The sequence below is a fragment of the Dryobates pubescens genome, chromosome Z, assembly GCF_014839835.1.
Source record: "Dryobates pubescens isolate bDryPub1 chromosome Z, bDryPub1.pri, whole genome shotgun sequence".
NCBI lineage: Eukaryota > Metazoa > Chordata > Aves > Piciformes > Picidae > Dryobates > Dryobates pubescens.
Window position 1 is genome coordinate 138,082,155 of NC_071657.1, and position 18,994 is coordinate 138,101,148.

The 18,994-nt window shown below is 52.5% G+C and overlaps 1 protein-coding gene across 1 annotated transcript in view; it reads right to left on the reverse strand.

Moving 5' to 3' along the window:
- The window catches only part of PTPRB (protein tyrosine phosphatase receptor type B), an 86,120-nt gene that overhangs the window by 37,246 nt on the left and 29,880 nt on the right, over positions 1 to 18,994 (reverse strand). Inside the window, exons 5-10 of the mRNA XM_054178314.1 lie at positions 11,630 to 11,908; positions 10,519 to 10,776; positions 9,462 to 9,725; positions 8,089 to 8,358; positions 5,996 to 6,256; positions 2,774 to 3,040 (exon numbers count right to left, since the gene is read on the reverse strand). Of these exons, the coding sequence (XP_054034289.1) occupies positions 2,774 to 3,040; positions 5,996 to 6,256; positions 8,089 to 8,358; positions 9,462 to 9,725; positions 10,519 to 10,776; positions 11,630 to 11,908 (1,599 nt within the window). The remainder of the gene's footprint in view (positions 1 to 2,773; positions 3,041 to 5,995; positions 6,257 to 8,088; positions 8,359 to 9,461; positions 9,726 to 10,518; positions 10,777 to 11,629; positions 11,909 to 18,994) is intronic.

An 18,994-nucleotide genomic window follows, 5' to 3' on the forward strand; every position in this document is an offset into this window, starting at 1 on the left:
AGCACTTCATTCCCCACGAGCTCTCTGACGCCTAGTGGCCAAAACATGAAGGCAAGTTTGCCCAGCCAGGAAGGTGAGCCTGAAGGCTCCACGGTGTCACAACCACCATCACTCAGACACAGAAGCATCAGAGTTATCACAGGGGCAAAGATTCATCACAATGAACGGCCACACTTGCACTGATGTACTGAACTGATTTACCTCAGGAGAGGAGCTGATCCAGCAGCTGATCCAGGGAGGTTCTCTCCCCCCTCTATTCTGTCCTACTCAGGCCCCACCTGCAATATTGCATCCAGCTCTGGGCTCCCTAGTTCCAGAGGGACAGGGATCTGCTGGAGAGAGTCTAAGGGAGGGCTGCAAGGATGCTGAAGGGACTGCAGCACTGCCTGGGGAGGAGAGGCTGAGAGCCCTGAGGCTGTTGAGTCTGGAGAGGAGAAGGCTGAGAGGGATCTGATCAATGTCTATCAATAGCTGAGGGCTGGGGGTCAGGGAGGAAGGGACAGGGACAGCCTCTGCTCAGTTGCACCCTGGGATAGGACAAGAGGCAGTGGATAGAAACTCCAGCACAGGAGGTTCCACCTCAACATGAGGAAGAACTTCTTGACTGTGAGGGTCCCAGAGCCCTGGAGCAGGCTGCCCAGAGAGGTTGTGGAGTCTCCTTCCCTAGGTCCTTTCAAAACCCATCTGGATCTGGCAAGGGGGTTGGACTCGAAGCTCTCCAGAGGTCCTTTCCAACCCCTAACATCCTGTGATCAAGTGATCCTGCTTTACCAAGTGTCCAGCCTTCATCTTTGAGGAAGCTTTAAGAAGTTTCCAGCCATTATTGCCAACTTCTCTGAAATGTCTCCAATCCTGCCATCATTTCCCTGAACACCACACAAACAAAATCTTCTTCACTGTGAGGGTCCCAGAGCCCTGGAAGAGGCTGCCCAGAGAGGTTGTGGAGTCTCCTTGTCTGGAGCCTTCCCAGCCCTGTCTGGATGTGTTCCTGTGTGACCTGTGCTGGATTCTATGCTCCTGCTCAGACAGGGGGCTTGGACTGGAAGATCTCCAGGGGTCCCTTCCAGCCCCTGACCTCCTGTGAGCTGTGACTTTACAAAACAAATGATGTTCTTCAAGCCTTTTAGGGTTATTCCTCCCCAGTTGCTCAGTGGTTTCTTTTGGGGTGTTTGTGTGTGCTGTTGGTTGGGTTTCCACCTGCAAACAGCCATTTCAAGGGAAACATTGGAGCCAACCTCCCAACCCTTGCCAAATGCACCTCAAGGTAGGAACTGCACCCTGGTGTCCTGTTTTTCTCTCTCTCTAAAGATCCCAAGGCCTGGTATTGCATTTCATTACACTTAACAGAATTTGATCCAATAGCAAATCCTACTCTCTGCAGTATAGAAGGGCCTCTCAAGGAGTAATTGACACTGCTGGGCATTCTGTAATGCTGGACTGAGGGGGGAAAAAAGCATGAGTCATGAGAGAAGGAGACACAAATGCAACCCAGCACCTTTAGCACCTAATCTGCAAGCCTAAGTAAGAGGCAATTAGCCTCTGCTGCCCTCTAGTCGATGGAACAATAAAGTCCCTTCCAAGAAATGATTCATCCACTTCAGCTGTGTGACACTCTCAGGGCACTCTTTTGTCTCCACCACAGAGTGATCCTGCTGTGGGCAGAGCACTTAGCTCCCTAAAGCTCTGCTAACAGCAGTCTGGCCCCACAGCACGTCTGAGATCACAAACAGGCTGAAGCTCCTGCACTTCTGAACTCTCAGTGCAGTGACCTCATGACACGACCATACTTCAACAAATGCAGCTTTTGGGAGGTGACAAAAGTCATGCTGGAGGAAGACATTTGCTGGAGATATGCACAGTGGCACTGAGGCACCCTCAGGAAGCTCACCAATGACACCAAGCTGTGTGGTGCAGCTGACAGCTGGAGGGAAGGATCCATCCAGAGGGACCTGGACAGGCTGCAGAGCTGAGCTCATGAGAGCCTCACAAGGTTCAACAAGACCAAGGGCAAGGTCCTGCAGCTGGGGCAGGGCAATCCCAGGCACTGATACAGGCTGGGCAGGGACTGGCTGGAGAGCAGCCCTCAAGAAAAGGCCTTGGGGGTGCTGGGGGAGAAGCTCAACAGGAGCCAGCAGTGAGCACTTGCAGCCCAGAGAGCCAAGCAGAGCCTGGGCTGCAGCAAGAGAAGTGTGGCCAGCAGGGCCAGGGAGGGGATTCTCCCCTTCTGATCCACTCTGCTGAGACCACAGCTGGAGCTCTGGGTCCAGTTCTGGAGCCCCTATTACAGGAAGGATCTGGAGGTGCTGGAAGGTGTCCAGAGAAGGGCCATGAGGAGGAGCAGAGGGCTGGAGCTGCTCTGCTGTGAGGACAGACTGAGGGAGTTGGGGCTGTACAGTCTGGAGAGGAGAAGGCTCTGAGGAGACCTCATTGTGGCCTTCCAGTATCTGCAGGGGGCTCCAAGGAAGCTGGGGAGGGACTTTTGAGGCTCTCAGGGAGGGATAGGACTGGAGGGGATGGAGCAAAACTAGAAATGGGGAGATTGAGATTGGATGTGAGGAAGAAGTTGTTCCCCATGAGGGTGGTGAGAGCCTGGCACAGGTTGCCCAGGGAGGTGGTGGAAGCCTCCTGCCTGGAGGTGTTTGCAGCCAGGCTGGATGTGGCTGTGAGCAGCCTGCTGTGGTGTGAGGTGTCCCTGCCCATGGCAGGGGGTTGGAACTGCCTGAGCCTTGAGGTCCCTTCCAACCCTGACCATTCTGTGGCTTTCCTTCCTTACCTGTCCTCCCCTCTGCGATGGTTTGCCTGGAGGCTATCCCCCCGCTGACAGTGGTGACAACAACTGAGTAGAGTCCTCCAGGCTTCAGGGGATAGAAGTGGTATCTGTTGGTTTCACTGGGCACAGTCTCATTCTTGATGACCACATTCTCATGGATCAGTAGCACTTGGTAGGAGTCTACATCTCCCAGAGCTCTTGTCCAGTTGGTGAACAAGCTGTTGGTGGATCCCTGGCTGTCCAGGGTCAGCCCAGTCACTTGGGCTGGCACTGCAGAGAGAATTGGCATCAGGTTACTGAGGAGGAAACAACAGGAACCCAAACAAAACCCCCCAAAGAACCCAAGTTTAGTCACACAGAGGACGTGCATCAAAAGAACATTCCAATTTGCAGCCAGACTCAACAGGACTAAAAATAATCACACTTGTGGGCTGCTTCCTGTCTGGTGGGATGTGGTCTATGGGAAAATACCTAAGGCACAGAAAGGTCCTTCAGGTTTTAGCAGAGCCTTTCCCAGTCAGACCAGAATGATTCAAGCTCAGGGCACTGGAAGAGATGGCATTTTTATACACACCATGATAGGAAAGCCTTCAGCTCTTGGGGCACTGTGGCTGGAAAGCTGCTGGCAGAAAGGGACCTGGGGGTGCTCAAGGACAAGCAGCTGAACAGGAGCCAGCAGTGTGCCCAGGGGGCCAAGAAAGCCAAAGGCCTCCTGGCTGGGGTCAGCAATGCTGTGTCCAGCAGCAGCAGGGAGGGGATTGTCCCCTGGCACTCAGCTCTGGGCAGGCCACACCTCCAGTGCTGGGTCCAGGTTTGGGCACCTCAGGACAAGAGAGATGTGGAGGTGCTGGAGCCAGGGCAGAGCAGGGCAAGGAAGCTGGGAAGGGCCTGGAGAAGAAATCTGATGGAGAGCAACTGAAGGAGCTGGGGATGGTTAGTGGGAAAGAGAGGAGGCTGAGGGGAGACCTCCTGGCTCTCTACAGCTCCCTGCAAGGAGGTTGTGGAGAGGTTGGTGCTGGTCTCTGCTCCCAGGTCATTAGTGACAGAAGAAGAGGGAATGGCCTCAAGCTGCCCCTGGGGAGGTTCAGACTGGACATGAGGAAAGCTTTTTTTCAGGCAAGAGTGGTGAGGGCTTGGAATGTGCTGGGCAGGGAGGTGGTGGAGTCCCCAAGCCTGGCTGTGTTTGCAGGGGGTTTGGCTGTGGTGCTTGGGGCTGTGGTTTAGGGGTGAGCCTTGCAGAGCAGGGCTCTGGGTTGGCCTTGGTGATCCTGAGGCTCTTTTCCAAGCTGAATGTCTCTGTGATTCTATGAATTCCTAACCACTTGGGGGTTTGATGGTTACTTCAAGTCCAGCCTGTGTCTTTCATTCTACCTTTCCTCTCCTATTTTCCTTCTCTCATTCCCACTAACTGGTAACCTAGCTTCACAAGCACCTCAGCCACAGCCATCTATAGCTCAGGGGAGTGCCAGACCCTCCCAGCCCCTAACATCCTGGGATCCTGTCATATTTTTCAAGCCTAGTAAGCTGTCCTACTGCAAAGAAGAGTCAGAGGTTTGGAATGATTATTAAGGAGCTCTGACCAAACTCCCTGATCCTCATTCTTTATCACTTTGACTGCAATGCTGACACAGTGTCTCTGCCTGCTGTGTTTTCAAGGAGGCATTAATTCATACTAATGAAGGGGGACACTGCAACCTTTATTCCTGAACAGGCCTCCTAAAAAGGGTCATAAGGCAGAAGGAAGTGAAATTCCAGCTATCTAATCACACAGCAGAGAAATAAAAGTGTAAGGCAAACCTCTCAGGCCCCAAAAGGAGTTAAAGCATTTAAATAAGGGCTGCTATGAAGCTATGGGCATGATTAGATCCATTAACTAGCTGCTTGTTTCTCTCTGTGCTGTGCCAGACCCAGAGCTACATACTAAGACTTTGTTTGTCCTGGATAATGTAACACACATGGTCTAAAATCTGCACAAGTGCAGTTCCTGGGTTAGGAACTGGCTGGAGGCTGAGCCCAGAGAGTGGTGGTGAATGGTGCCACATCCAGCTGGCAGCCAGGCACCAGTGGTGTGCCCCAGGGAGCAGTGCTGGGCCCCAGCCTGTCCAGTATCTTTATTGATGATCTGGATGAGGGCACTGAGTCCATCATCAGTAAATTTGCTGATGACACCAAGCTGGGGGCAGGAGTTGATCTGTTAGAGGGTAGGAAAGCTCTGCAGAGGGACCTCGACAGGCTGGGCAGATGGGCAGAGGACAAGGGCAGGAGATTGAACACATCCAAGTGCCAGGTTCTGCACATTGGCCACAGCAACCCCATGCAGTGCTACAGGCTGGGGGCAGAGTGGCTGGAGAGCAGCCAGGCACAGAGGGAGCTGGGGGTACTGGTTGGCAGCAGGTGAACATGAGCCAGCAGTGTGCCCAGGTGGCCAAGAAGGCCAATGGCATCCTGGCCTGCATCAGGAACAGTGTGGCCAGCAGCAGCAGGGAAGTCATTCTGCCCTGTGCTCAGCACTGGTTAGGCCACACCTTGAGTCCTGTGTCCAGTTCTGGGCTCCTCAGTTTAAGAAGGACATTGAGATGCTGGAAGGTGTCCAGAGAAGGGCAACAAAGCTGGGGAGGGGTCTGGAGCACAGCCCTGGAAGGAGAGGCTGAGGGAGCTGGGGTTGCTTAGCCTGCAGAAGAGGAGGCTCAGGGGAGACCTTCTTGCTCTCTCCAACTCCCTGAAGGGAGGTTGTAGCCAGGAGGGGGTTGGTCTCTTCTCCCAGGCACCCAGCACCAGAACAAGAGGACACAGTCTCAAGCTGTGCCAGGGGAGGTTTAGGTTGGAGGTGAGCAGAAAGTTCTTCCCAGAAAGAGGAATTGGCCACTGGAATGTGCTGCCCAGGGAGGTGGTGGAGTCCCCATCCCAGGAGGTGTTCAAAAAAGGCTTGGATGTGGCACTTGGAGCCATGGCTTAGTTGTCAGGAGGTGTTGGGTGACAGGTTGGATTTGATGATCTCTGAGGTCTTTTCCAACCTGGCTGATTCTATGATTTAGCCCAAACCCTTACACAAATACTGCCAGACAACCAACCATCAGCAATGAGGATTTCACAGATGTAACTTTTCTATTGAAGGAAAAAAACCCAACCCCACCTAAATGCCAGATTTCTGAGATTCAGATATTCAGTTTACTTCAAAGCAAAGACTGCAATAGTTTGCCAGGATGATGATGGTGATGATGATACCTGTTCTTCCTTCCACTGATGTCCAGTTGCTTAAAATCCCACTGATGGTAGTGATGGTGGCTGTGTATTTTCTTCCAGGCACCAGGTCAGTGAAGGTGAACTCCTTAGCTTCTTTTGCAAGCCCCTTTTTGATGACAGTAAGGTCCCTGTCTCCCAGTGAAACCACATAGCTGTCCCATTCTGCAACGGGGGTCAGCCACATGATGCTGAGTGAAGTTTCATTGGCATGCTTGACACGGAGCTGCAGCACAGCCTCTGGAGCTGGGAAAGTACACAAACATCACAACCAGAACAGGGCTGTGCACTGAACACACATGCCACACCTCACAGGCTCTCAGGGGTTGGAAGGGACCCCTGGAGAGCTTCCAGTCCAACCCCCTGCCAGGGCAGCACCATAGAATCCAGCACAGGTCACCCAGGAACACATCCAGACAGGGCTGCAAAGGCTCCAGAGAAGGAGACTCCACAACCTCTCTGGGCAGCCTGCTCCAGGGCTCTGGGACCCTCACAGTGGAGAAGTTCCTCCTCATGTTGAGGTGGAACCTCCTGTGCTGCAGTTTCTATCTATTGCCCCTTGTCCTATCCCAGGGCACAAGTGAGCAGAGCCTGTCCCTGTCCCTTCCTTCCTGACCCCCAGCCCTCAGCTATTGATAGACATTGATCAGATCCCTCTCAGTCTTCTCCTCTCCAGACTCAGCAGCCCCAGGGCTCTCAGCCTCTCCTCCCCAGGCAGTGCTGCAGTCCCTTCAGCACCCTTGGAGCCCTCCCTTGGACTCTCTCCAGCAGATCTCTGTCCCTCTTCAACTGGGGAGCCCAAAGCTGCTGTGAGGAACCTCTCCTTGAAGTCAGGAATGTAACAGCAACAGAACACTTGGAACCAAGAGGAGATTCTTCACCTTCCTCCAGGAAATCAGCCTTACAAATCTAGTCTTTGTGCTGCTCTTCCAACAGCTGCAGGCTGCAGCAGCAGGCTCCAGCAATGCATTGTGGCTGCAATACTTCAGTTCAAACTTGTGTCAGGTTAGATATTTGAGTATGAATGGAAAGGAAGCCAGGGAGCCTCCTCTTGAACTTGGGGTGGCAGACTGGGATATGAAACAGCAGACAGGGATATGAAACAGCTGCACAAAGCAGGTGTGCACTAATTTAGTATCCCAGCCCTCTTTTTTCTCCTGTGCAATCTTGGCCTGTTGAGGCCTAATGGCAGGGTAAAAAGTGGGGGCAGTTCAGCCCTGGCCAGTCTGAAACCAGCCTAGCAATGGAGGGGAAGAAACAGCCCTGGGGTTTGGGGTGAAGCCCAGATGGGGAGAAGGGAAGTGTTGGGGTTTTGGTCTGGTATAAAAGGAACTTGTGTGCTAAGATTAGACTGGGGATTGCTTTGAACTTTATCTGCTTTGCCAAGCTCACCTCTAATGCTTTGTAGGTTATGTAGTGTAAGAACTGCTTTAACATTTACATTTTCTATTACTGACCAATCCATTTGTGCTGAGTGCTGTTCTTTTGCCCCTTTTGGAGCAAGAGAGCAATCTGCCCCACCCTAAATTAGGCACCCAGTGACAGGAGAGCTGCACCAGGGGAGGTTTGGGCTGGATGTGAGGAAGAAGTTCCTCCCAGCAAGAGAGATTGGCCATTGGGATGTGCTGCCCAGGGAGGTGGTGGAGTCACCATCACTGGAGGTGTTTAAAAACAGCCTGGATGAGGCACTCAGTGCCTTGGTTTAGTTGAATGGACGGTGTTGTGTGATGGGTTGGACTGGATGATCATCCCTAGAAGTGTTTAAAAAGAGACTGGATGAGGCTCTTGGTGCCATGGTTTAATTGATGAGATGGTGTTGGGTGATAGGTTGGACTGGATGATCTTGAAGATCTTTTCCCACCTGGTTAATTCTGTACTCTGTACCTCAGAGGCCTTTTCCCACCTGGTTAATTCTGTACTCTGTACCTCAGAGGCCTTTTCCCACCTGGTTAATTCTGTACTCTGTACCTCAGAGGCCTTTTCCCACCTGGTTAATTCTGTACTCTGTACCTCAGAGGCCTTTTCCCACCTGGTTAATGGTGTGATGCTGTGAGGACAGCAGCTGTGAGCACACTGACCTGTCCTCCCGGTGCAGCTAGCCTTGCTCTGCAAATCGCCACTCTCCACCACGACGTCCACATCGTACTGCCTGCCCGGGATGAGGCCCAGGTCGTGGATGAGGTGCTCGGTGGCGTCCTTGCGGAGGGTGGTGTTGAGCAGCAGCGCGGAGCGGTTCCAGAGGAGCAGGCGGTACCTCTCCCAGTCTCCGCTAGGGGGCAGCCAGCTCACCCGCAGAGCGCGCAGCCAGCCGCCGCCGCCCGCTTGCAGCTCCGAAACCTGCTGGGGAACTGAGACAGAGCCAGGGAATCATGAGGCTGAGCACACCTGGGGACGAACCACACGCTGGCCAAACCCGTCTCGCAGCACACCCATTGCAGAAGTACTTGGAGCAGGCAGAGCAATGTGAAGCATCTGCCTGGCATCCATCTACAGGTCATTTTTACTCTTTGCACTCCAGCTGCTCACTTTTTCACTGCAGGTTTCTGCCATCAGAAATGGGGAACTTCTCCTAGGGCAAGCCAAAAATCTCCCCCATGGCCTTCTTGGATGTGTTTCATAGGATGCCAGCATGTTGGGGGCTGCAAGGGACCTCTGGAGATCTTCCAGTCCAAACCCCATAGAATCATAGAATTGGAAGGGTTGGAAGGGATCTCAAGTGTCCTCCAGTTCCAACCCCCTGCCATGGGCAGGGACACCTCACACTACAGCAGGTTGCTCACAGCCACATCCAGCCTGGCTGCAAACACCTCCAGGGATGAGGCTTCCACCACCTCCCTGGGCAACCTGTGCCAGGCTCTCACCCTGCCACAGCAGGACCACAGATCTAGCACAGGTCACACAGGAACACATCCAGATGGGTCTTGAAAGTCTCCTAAGAAGGAGACTCTACCACCTCCCTGGGCAGCACATTCCAATGGCCAATTACTCTTGCTGGCAAGAACTTTCTCCTCACCACCAGCCTAAACCTCCCCTGGCGCAGCTTGAGACTGTGTCCTCTTGTTCTGGTGCTGGCTGCCTGGCAGAAGAGACCAACTCCCACCTGGCTACAACCTCCCTTCAGGTAGTTTTAGAGAGCAAGAAGGTCTCCCCTGAGCCTCCTCTTCTGCAGGCTAAGCAACCCCAGCTCCCTCAGCCTCTCCTCCCAGGGCTGTGCTCCAGACCCCTCCCCAGCCTTGCTGCCCTTCTCTGGACACCCTCCAGCACCTCAACATCTCTCTTGAACTGAGGGGCCCAGAACTGGACACAGGACTCAAAGATGTACAGAGATCTGTAGGAAATCTCACTTTGCCTGGAATCCAAAGAGTTTTGTGTCCCTCAAGAGATTTCTACAGGGCCAGTATGGGCAGAAGTCAGAGTGCTTGCCCTGGTGTCCCTGAAGGAGAAGCCTTACCTGTCCTGCCCTGCGCCATGCGCTCGGCAAACAGCTCACCGCTCACGGTGCGCGCAGCCACCTGGTAGAGGCGTCCTGCAGCCAGCTTCTCAAAGCGAGTCTCTGTCCCCGGTGGCTGCACAGTTTTGACTTCTTTAACTGATCCAAGATGAGACAGAGTGATATTGTAGAAACTGAGGTCTCCTGGAGGTCTTCTCCACTTAACTTTTAAAGTATCTAAGCTGCCGTCGTTAGTCACTGCCAAATCCAAGACCTCGGCTGGGGCTGAAAGAAGAAGAAGAAAAAGAGTAAAACACTTCCATCCCAGGATGATCCCAGGATGTTAGGGGTTGGAAGGGACCTCTGCAGAGCTTCCAGTCCAAACTCCCAGCCAGAGCAGGACCACAGAATCCAGCACAGGTCACACAGGAACACATCCAGACAGGGCTGGAAAGGCTCCAGGGAAGGAGACTCCACAACCTCTCTGGGCAGCCTGCTCCAGGCCTCTGGGACCCTCACAGTGAAGAAGTTCCTCCTCATGTTGAGGTGGAACCTCCTGTGCCGGAGTTGACATCCATTGCCCCTCGTCCTATCACAGGGTGCAACAGAGCAGAGGCTATTGCCTCCCTCTTGACACCCAGCCCTCAGATATTTATCGATCACATCCCCTCTCAGTCTTCTCCTCTCCAGACCAAACAGCCCCAGGGCTCTCAGCCTCTCTGCACCAACCTCTCCCTTCCAACCCTGACAATTCTATGACTCTATGAAAGAGCCATGAGATTGCAGCCAGGGCTCTGCAGCAACAATGCCCTTGCTGGGACAAGAGCTTTGAGAGCTACGTAGCAGAGGTACTCCAACCCCCTGCTCCATCAGGTCATGTCCTTCTGTACTGAGGGCTCCAGACCTGCACACAGTACTCCAGGGGAGGTCTCCCCAGAGCAGAGCACAGTGTCAGAATCACCTCTCTGCCTCTGCTGGCAGCGCTGCTTTGGATGCAGCCCAGGCTGTGATTTGCCTCCTGAGCTGCGAGCTCTCACTGCCTGCTCCTGTGGTGTTGTGATGAATTCTGAAACCATACCTGTCCTGACTGCTTGGAAACTGCTGCTCTCCAGACCTGCAGCCTGGGCTATGACAGAGAGGTTATACAGGTGGCCTGCTGTAAGTCCTGAGAAAGTGTAGGAGGTCAGAGGATCTTCTTGCTGGACCTCATGAACGGGGACGTGGCCGTCCAGTAACAGCAGCCTGTACCGATCCACGTGTCCCGAGCCAGGAGACCAGGAAGCTTGGATAGTGTCTGTCCTGACACTGACCTGGATGTTCTTCACAGGGGATGGCACTGTTGAAACAAAAGCCACAAGCTTAAAGCCTAATAGTGATCTCCATTTCCTGCAAATCTGAGCAAATCTGCTTTTAAAATACCATTAACAGAGAGTCACAGAATGGTCAGGGTTGGAAGGGACCTCAAGGCTCAGCCAGTTCCAACCCCCCTGCCATGGGCAGGGACACCTCACACTGCAGCAGGTTGCTCACAGCCACATTCAGCCTGGCTGCAAACACCTCCAGGCAGGAGGCTTCCACCACCTCCCTGGGCAACCTGTGCCAGGCTCTCACCACCCTCAAGGGGAACAACTTCTTCCTCACATCCAATCTCAATCTCCCCATTTCTAGTTTTGCTCTTTCCCCCCCAGTCCTGTCACCCCCTGACACTCTCAAAAGTCCCTCCCCAGCTTTCTTGGAGGATCCTTCAGATACTGGAAGGCCACAATGAGGTGTCCTTGGAGCCTTCTCTTCTCCAGACTGAACAGCCCCAACTCTCTCAGTCTGTCCTCACAGCAGAGCAGCTCCAGCCCTCTGCTCCTCCTCATGGCCCTTCTCTGGACACCTTCCAGCACCTCCAGATCCTTCCTGTAATAGAGGCTCCAGAACTGGCCACAGTGCTCCAGGAGGGGTCTCATAGAATCAAGAAGGTTGGAACAGACCTCAGAGACCATCAAGCCTCACCACACCCAAGCCCTGTATTTATTTCCAGCGCTTCGTCTTTAGCTAATTCCTACTTGTACTCAAGAGACACACACTGCTGTGTCTTGCCAGGTGGAATAATTCTGTGTATTTGTTAGCTTCAAAATGCAGAACTGCCAAACTACCCTCAGTGAGCTCACTCAGAGGATCTCCAACCAAAGAGCTCCTACCAGTAGATCCGCTGATGCGAAGCTCCGGGCTGCTCTTGTTCCCAGCCGCTGCCCTGAGGACAACGTTGTATTTGTTCCCAGGGGTGAGACCGGAGAAAGTATGTTCTGGTTTGGAAATTCTCCCTGCTATGGAGACTTCTGCTATCTTTTTGTTACTGTGATCAAACAACAGCAGGTCATACAGGTCCACCTTTCCTGAGGCAGGATCCCACTGGACCTGCAAGCTCGTGAGCGTAGTTTTGTCCTTATTGACTGCGAAACGGAGCGGTGGGGAAGGATCTGCAGCGAGAACACAAACACAGCAGGAAACAGAGGCTAGCACTGCTTGCACTGAGATGCTCTGGAGCTTCAGAAAGCTCAATAGAAAACTGTACAGATATCATCATCATGCTGGCAATGCTTTTCAAAAAGTCATAGAACCACAGAGTGGTCAGGGTTGGAAGGGACCTCAAGGAGCAGCCAGTCCCAACCCCCCTGCCATGGGCAGGGACACCTCACACTGCAGCAGGTTGCTCACAGCCACATCCAGCCTGGCTGCAAACACCTCCAGGGATGAGGCTTCCACCACCTCCCTGGGCAGCCTGTGCCAGGCTCTCACCACCCTCATGGGGAACAACTTCTTCCTAACATCCAATCTCAATCTACCCATTTCTAGTTTTGCTCCATCCCCCCCCAGTCCTATCCCTCCCTGACACCCTCAGAAGTCCCTCCCCAGCTTTCTTGCAGCCCCCTTCAGATACTGGAAGGCCACAATGAGGTCTCCTCAGAGCCTTCTCTTCTCCAGACTGCACAACCCCAACTCCCTCAGTCTGTCCTCACAGCAGAGCAGCTCCAGCCCTCTGCTCATCCTCATGGCCCTGCTCTGGACACCTTCCAGCACCTCCAGATCCTTCCTGGCACAGAGGCTCCAGAACTGGACCCAGAGCTCCAGCTGTGGTCTCAGCAGAGCAGTGCAGAGGGGCAGAATCCCCTCCCTGGCCCTGCTGGCCACACTTCTCTTGCTGCAGCCCAGGCTCTGCTTGGCTCTCTGGGCTGCAAGTGCTCACTGCTGGCTCCTGTTGAGCTTCTCCTCCCCCAGCACCCCCAAGGCCTTTTCTTCAGGGCTGCTCTCCAGCCAGTCCCTGCCCATTCTAGATTTCTGCTAGGGATTGCCCTGACCCAGATTCAGCACCCTGCACTTGTTCTTATTGAACCTCATGAGGCTGGAATGGGCTCAGCTCTCCTGCCCATCCATGTCCCATTCCCTCCTCCTGTCAGCTGCACCACACAGCTTGGTGTCATTGGTGAACTTGCTGAGGGCACTCAATGAAGTTCTCTTTGCATTTATCAACAGATTATCACTGAAACCATAGACCCTGCAGAACTCAGAGCTGTTCCTTGTGTGCATGTGTGCACACCACTCAGACACAGATGCAGCAAAACACTTCCAGTGTGCATGCAGATAACAAACTTGGAAATCTGCTGATGCTGTAACTGCAACAACTTGAGTAAGAAACAATAACCATGAGAACCCAGTGAATGGCACTCAGTGCCTGAGTGTGATGGAGCTGCATGGATGCAGCAGTGCCTGGTGGGTTCACCTCCCAGAGCTCACACTGGACACTGTCACTCCTGGGCAGCAGCACTTGCACGATTTTAGGGCTCAGTATCAACTTCAATCACTTCAAACAGGCTCCAGCAAGACCATGCTTCTGCCCTGCTGTGCTAACACACAGAATCAGCCAGGTTGGAAGAGATCTCCAAGATCATTGAGTCCAACCAATTACCCAACCTGAACTAATCAACCAGACCATGGCACTGAGTGCCTCATCCAGGCACTCCTCCATTCCTGGGATAGTGACTCCACCACCTCCCTGGGCAGCACATCCCAATGGCCAATCTCTCTTGCTGGCAAGAACTTTCTCCTCAGCTTGAGTCTAAACCTCCCCTGGCACAGCTTGAGACTTTGTCCTCTTGTTCTGGTGCTGCTTGCCTGGGAGAAGAGACCAACCCCCACCTGGCTACAGCCTCCCTTCAGGGAGTTGCAGAGAGCAAGAAGGTCTCCCCTGAGCCTCCTCTTCTGCAGGCTAAGCAACCCCAGCTCCCTCAGCCTCTCCTCCCAGGGCTGTGCTCCAGACCCCTCCTCAGCTTTGTTGCCCTTCTCTGGACACCTTCCAGCAGCTCAACATCTTTCCTAACCTGAGGAGCCCAGAACTGGACACAGGACTCAAGGTGTGGCCTAAGCAGTGCTGAGCACAGGGCACAATGACTTCCCTGCTCCTGCTGTCCACACTGTTCCTGATGCAGGCCAGGATGCCATTGGCCCTCTTGCCCCCCTGGGCACACTGCTGGCTCATGTTCAGCCTACTATCAACCAGAACCCCCAGGTCCCTCTCTGCCTGGCTGCTCTCAGCCACTCTGACCCCAGCCTGTAGCACTGCATGGGGTTGCTGCGGCCAATGTGTAGAACCTGGCACTTGGATGTGTTCAATCTCCTGCCCTTGGCCTCTGCCCATCTGCCCAGCCTGGTTTTTATACTGCTCCTATAGATTCTTTTTTTTTTAAAGACCAAAGAGTATTTTGGCCAAGCTTTTAGGAACTATATTTAACTGGGACTATTTCTCTGGAAACCTCTCAGAATTCATTACATGGTTTTTAAGGAGCTCTGAAGTGAAAATCACCTGTAAAACATGAGACATGCTTAACAGGATGGCATGGTCCACAACAAAAGCCTCCACTTGCATGTATTCTGCAGCTGCACTTCATCACTCACAAGGACTGCATTACATCTTGATGTGCTGAGGGATTGACATTTATGCCTCCCAATAAGGTTAAGCAATTGCATACAGAGAAGAGAAGAGAAGAGAAGAGAAGAGAAGAGAAGAGAAGAGAAGAGAAGAGAAGAGAAGAGAAGAGAAGAGAAGAGAAGAGAAGAGAAGAGAAGAGAAGAGAAGAGAAGAGAAGAGAAGAGAAGAGAAGAGAAGAGAGAAGAGAGAATTATCCAGGTTGGAAAAGACCTTTGAGATCATCCAGTCCAACCTATCACCCAACACCATCTCATCAACTAAACCATGGCACCAAGCACCCCATCCAGTCTCTTCCTAAACACCTCCAGGGATGGTGACTCCACCACCTCCCTGGGCAGCACATTCCAATGGCCAATCTCTCTTTCTTGGAAGAACTTCTTCCTAACATCCAGCCTAAACCTCCCCTGGCACAGCTTGAGACTGTGTCCTCTTGTTCTGGTGGGACACCTCCCACCAGCCCAAGTTACTCAAGGCCTCATCCAACCTGGCCTTGAACACCTCCAGGGATGGGACATCCACAGCCTCCCTGGGCAACCTGTTCCAGTGTCTCCCCACCCTCACTCTCAAGAGTTTCTTCCTCATCTCCCTTGTCCTTCATCCTGTCACTACAAGCCCTTGTAAGAAGGCCCTTCAAGCCCTCTTGTTCAGAGAGAACACTGAGGAAAGTGGGTTGCACCTCTCTGGGGAGCTGTCCAGGCTTTCTGAAAGCAGCAGATCCAGCCTCTGGAAGCCCCCATAGACCCCCAGCTACCTCACAGCAGAGCTGTTTGTGCCTGCTGATTATTCGGGGTGCAGAAGCAAAGCAGCCGGAGGGGAATGGAATGGAATGGAATGGAATGGAATGGAATGGAATGGAATGGAATGGAATGGAATGGAATGGAATGGAATGGAATGGAATGGAATGGACCAACCCAAGCAGCACATTCAAGCATTCAGAAGTTGGGGAGCAAAAGAATAAAGGTTTCCCCAATAACTTAACAAGAAGCTTTGGCTTCCACCTGAGTGTGCTCTGTGCTGCAGTTGCCTAGCATCAGACAGGGAAGATATGGTGCAAGCAGGCCAGGATCAGAGCCTCACATGCAGAAGAATAAGAGCATTCTCCCCACACAGTTCTTGCTGCCTGGGTTCCCTGAACCAGGCAGAGCAAAGAGTGTGAGACCACATCATTCAAATCTGCAGCATGAAGGCTGAGAGGACAAAGTTGAACCTCCCCCAGCTCTGTGAATGCAGTGCTAGGAGTACCACGGGGCTGGTAACCTTTAAGCTGTTCTCCCTTTGAAGCCTGGATGGTGCAGAGGGTTTAACTGCTCCTTCCAAAGCTCTGCTGAGCACACACTGCTGCCAGGTTTTGGTGGTATGCTCTGTCAATCAAATATATTGGGAATTTCAAAGGAATATCTCACTCCCTGGAGACATCCAACACTTGTCTGGGCATGGTCCTGAGCTTTAGGGCTTTAGGCAGCCCTGCCTGGGCTGGGGGCTTGGACCAGATCATCTCCAGAGGTCCCTTCCAACCTCAACCATTCTGTGAGAAACACTACAAGCCTTTGAACCCAGGCCTCTCCTTGAATTCAGACTCTTGCTTTGGACCACTGAGAGACCAGTGGTCTTCAGAAAAACAGAGGTGAAAATGAAGTTACTAAAGTCAGTGAACAAAAACAACTAGCTGCTTTTCTCCACCTCTTTCCCAAAGGCCAGAGGTTAATCACAGGCTCACAGGATGCTAAGGGTTGGAAGGGACCTCAGGAGATCATTGAGTCCAATGAGCAGGACCACAGAATCCAGTGCAGGTCACCCAGGCACACATCCAGATGGGTCTTGAAAGTCTCCAGAGAAGGAAACTCCACAACAATTACTAAAACAAACTATTAAAAGCCCATTAGCTTCTTTTCCTCACCTCTTTCCTAAAGGCCAGAGGTTAAAATTGATAACTAAAATCAATTAACACATAAAGCCAACTGGCTTCTTTTCTTCACCTCTTTCCTAGAGGCCAAACTAACTCTGCTGCAATCTGAAAACAGATTAACAAGCTGAATCTCAAGGACCAAGCACCTCAAGTTTCAGGCAAAAGCAGTTAAAACTTCACCCAGAGCAACTGAACCAGGAGGTTTTCATGAAAAGGGGCAGGAAACCCCAACAATGGGCTTGCCTACCAACCCCACCTAACTACCCTCTAAGCCACCAAAGGCTATTATGTTGGCATAAGTCAAGAGTGGGGGCACAATCCTGTTCCTTGAAGGCAATTGTTCTAATCACAAAGGTCAGACTTTGGCAGCCAGAAACAAACCCCAACACCACATATGGTCAGGCACACAGGGTCAGGTGAGAAAGTTGTAACTGGACTGGCATCAAGAGAACGGCCATGGTAACTGTCAGTAAGTCTAACTCTGACACAGACAGGATAAGGTAGGCTGCTCTTTAGGCAGCCACAGAGCCACAGTTAACCAGGTGAGAAATGACCTCTGAGATCATCCAGTCCAACCTCTCACCCAACAGCATCCAATCAACTAAGCCATGGCACCAAGTGCCTCAGCCAGGCTCTTCCTAAACACCTCCAGGGATGGTGACTCCACCACCTCCCTGGGCAGCACATTCCCATGGCCAATCTCTCTTGCTGGGAAGAATTTCTTCCTAACATCCAGCCTGAACCTCCCTTGGTGCAGCTTGAGACTGTGTCCTCTGCTCCTCTCACGGGCTAACTGGGAGGAGAGACCAACTTAGGAGAGAAGGCAAAAGTAACCAAGACTGTGATCTGCACTATTCAAGCTTGAACAGAGAAGGTTTCACCTCAGCATGAGGAGAAACTTCTTTACAGTGATGGTGACAGAGCCCTGGAGCAGGCTGCGGGGGGAGAAGGGGGGAGAAGGGGGGAGAAGGGGGGGGAGAAGGGGGGGAGAAGGGGGGAGCAGGGGGGAGAAGGGGGGCGAAGGGGGGTGACGGTGGGGGAAGGGGGGAGAGGGTGGGAGAAGGGGGGAGAAGAGAATTAACCATGATGGAAAAGAGGATGTGGAGTCTCCTTCTGTGGAGACTTTCAAACTCCAGCTGGATGCACTCCTGTGTGGACTACCCTGAGTGATGCTGCTGGCAGGGGGGTTGGACTGGATGATCTCTGGAGGTCCCTCCCAACCTCTAAGGTTCTGTGGTACTGCGAGGGCTGGGCAAAGCCTACAAAAGAAGACATCCCCAGTTCTCAGAAGCAGTCTTTACTGTGCTGTCTCCTAAGGTGCATCAGCCAAGCAGAGAGTTGCGTGCCTAGAAGGTGAAGTTCAGAAATTCAGACCTTATCTAATCTCTGTGCTCCAGAAAACAAAACACTCAGTGCCTTGGACATCCGCTAGAACAAAGGAACAATGAGACTGGGAAGTGCCTGGGCTGAGAGCGCCCAGGGCTGGAAACAAACACTTAAAAAGCCATTGACATTGTTATACAAGGCTCTGCTGGCAGCCATACAACACTGATCTGTCACAGGAATCCCATATTTTCCCGAAGATATTTTTATACCACTTGATTCTATATGAACCAATGTCTTCAGGGCTACAAGAGGAACCCTCCAGGTAGCTTCACGCCGTCTGGATCCCAGGGCACCTCCATTTTCACTTTTGGGGAGGAGGATATGGTTTGTTTGCACAGCTGCTGCAGGCACAGGTTATAGAAAGGGTAGGTATGGCTATGTCCAGTCTCACTGACAGGACTCACTGATGCAGCCTGGAGGATGGAGTTTGCTTTATGCAAAAGAGAAAAGCAACAGAGAGAGAATCACAGAACTGTCAGGGCTGGAAGGGACCTCAAGGATCATCCAGCTCCAACCCCCTGCCGTGGGCAGGGACACCTCACACTACAGCAGGTTGCTCACAGCCACATCCAGCCTGGCTGCAAACACCTCCAGGCATGAGGCTGCCACCACCTCATACGAGATACACAACTGGCAGTGAGCACCAGGGAATTACAGGATACAGAACTAACCAGGTTGGAAAGGACCTCTGAAATCACTGAGACCAACCTATCCCCCAACACCATCTAAGCTGATTCCTGCCAGCCACAGCCACCTTCCTGACAAATCAGCAAGTTTCCCCCAGTCTTTCTTTTTCATGAACTAGTAACCTGCTTCAGAAGGACTTCTCTGGAGAGTAAGCAAAGAGGGCTGGTTTCATTGTCCTTACGAAGCACAAACATCCATTCCCCTGGGATGATAAAGCAACCTAGAAAACCTTTCAAACAGGGTTTTTTACCTTCTTCTTGTAACTGTGCCCTTTGAGAAGATGAATATAACCATGACATGATCATAGATGATAACATTACACACCTTATAGAACCACAGAATTGTCAGGGTTGGAAGGGACCTCAAGGCTCAGCCAGTTCCAACCCCCCTGCCATGGCCAGGGACACCTCACACCACAGCAGGTTGCTCACAGCCACATCCAGCCTGGCTGCAAACACCTCCAGGCAGGAGGCTGCCACCACCTCCCTGGGCAACCTGTGCCAGTCTCTCACCACCCTCATGGGGAACAACTTCTTCCTCACATCCAATCTCAATCTCCCCACTTCTAGTTTTACTCCATCCCCCCAGTCCTATCCCTCC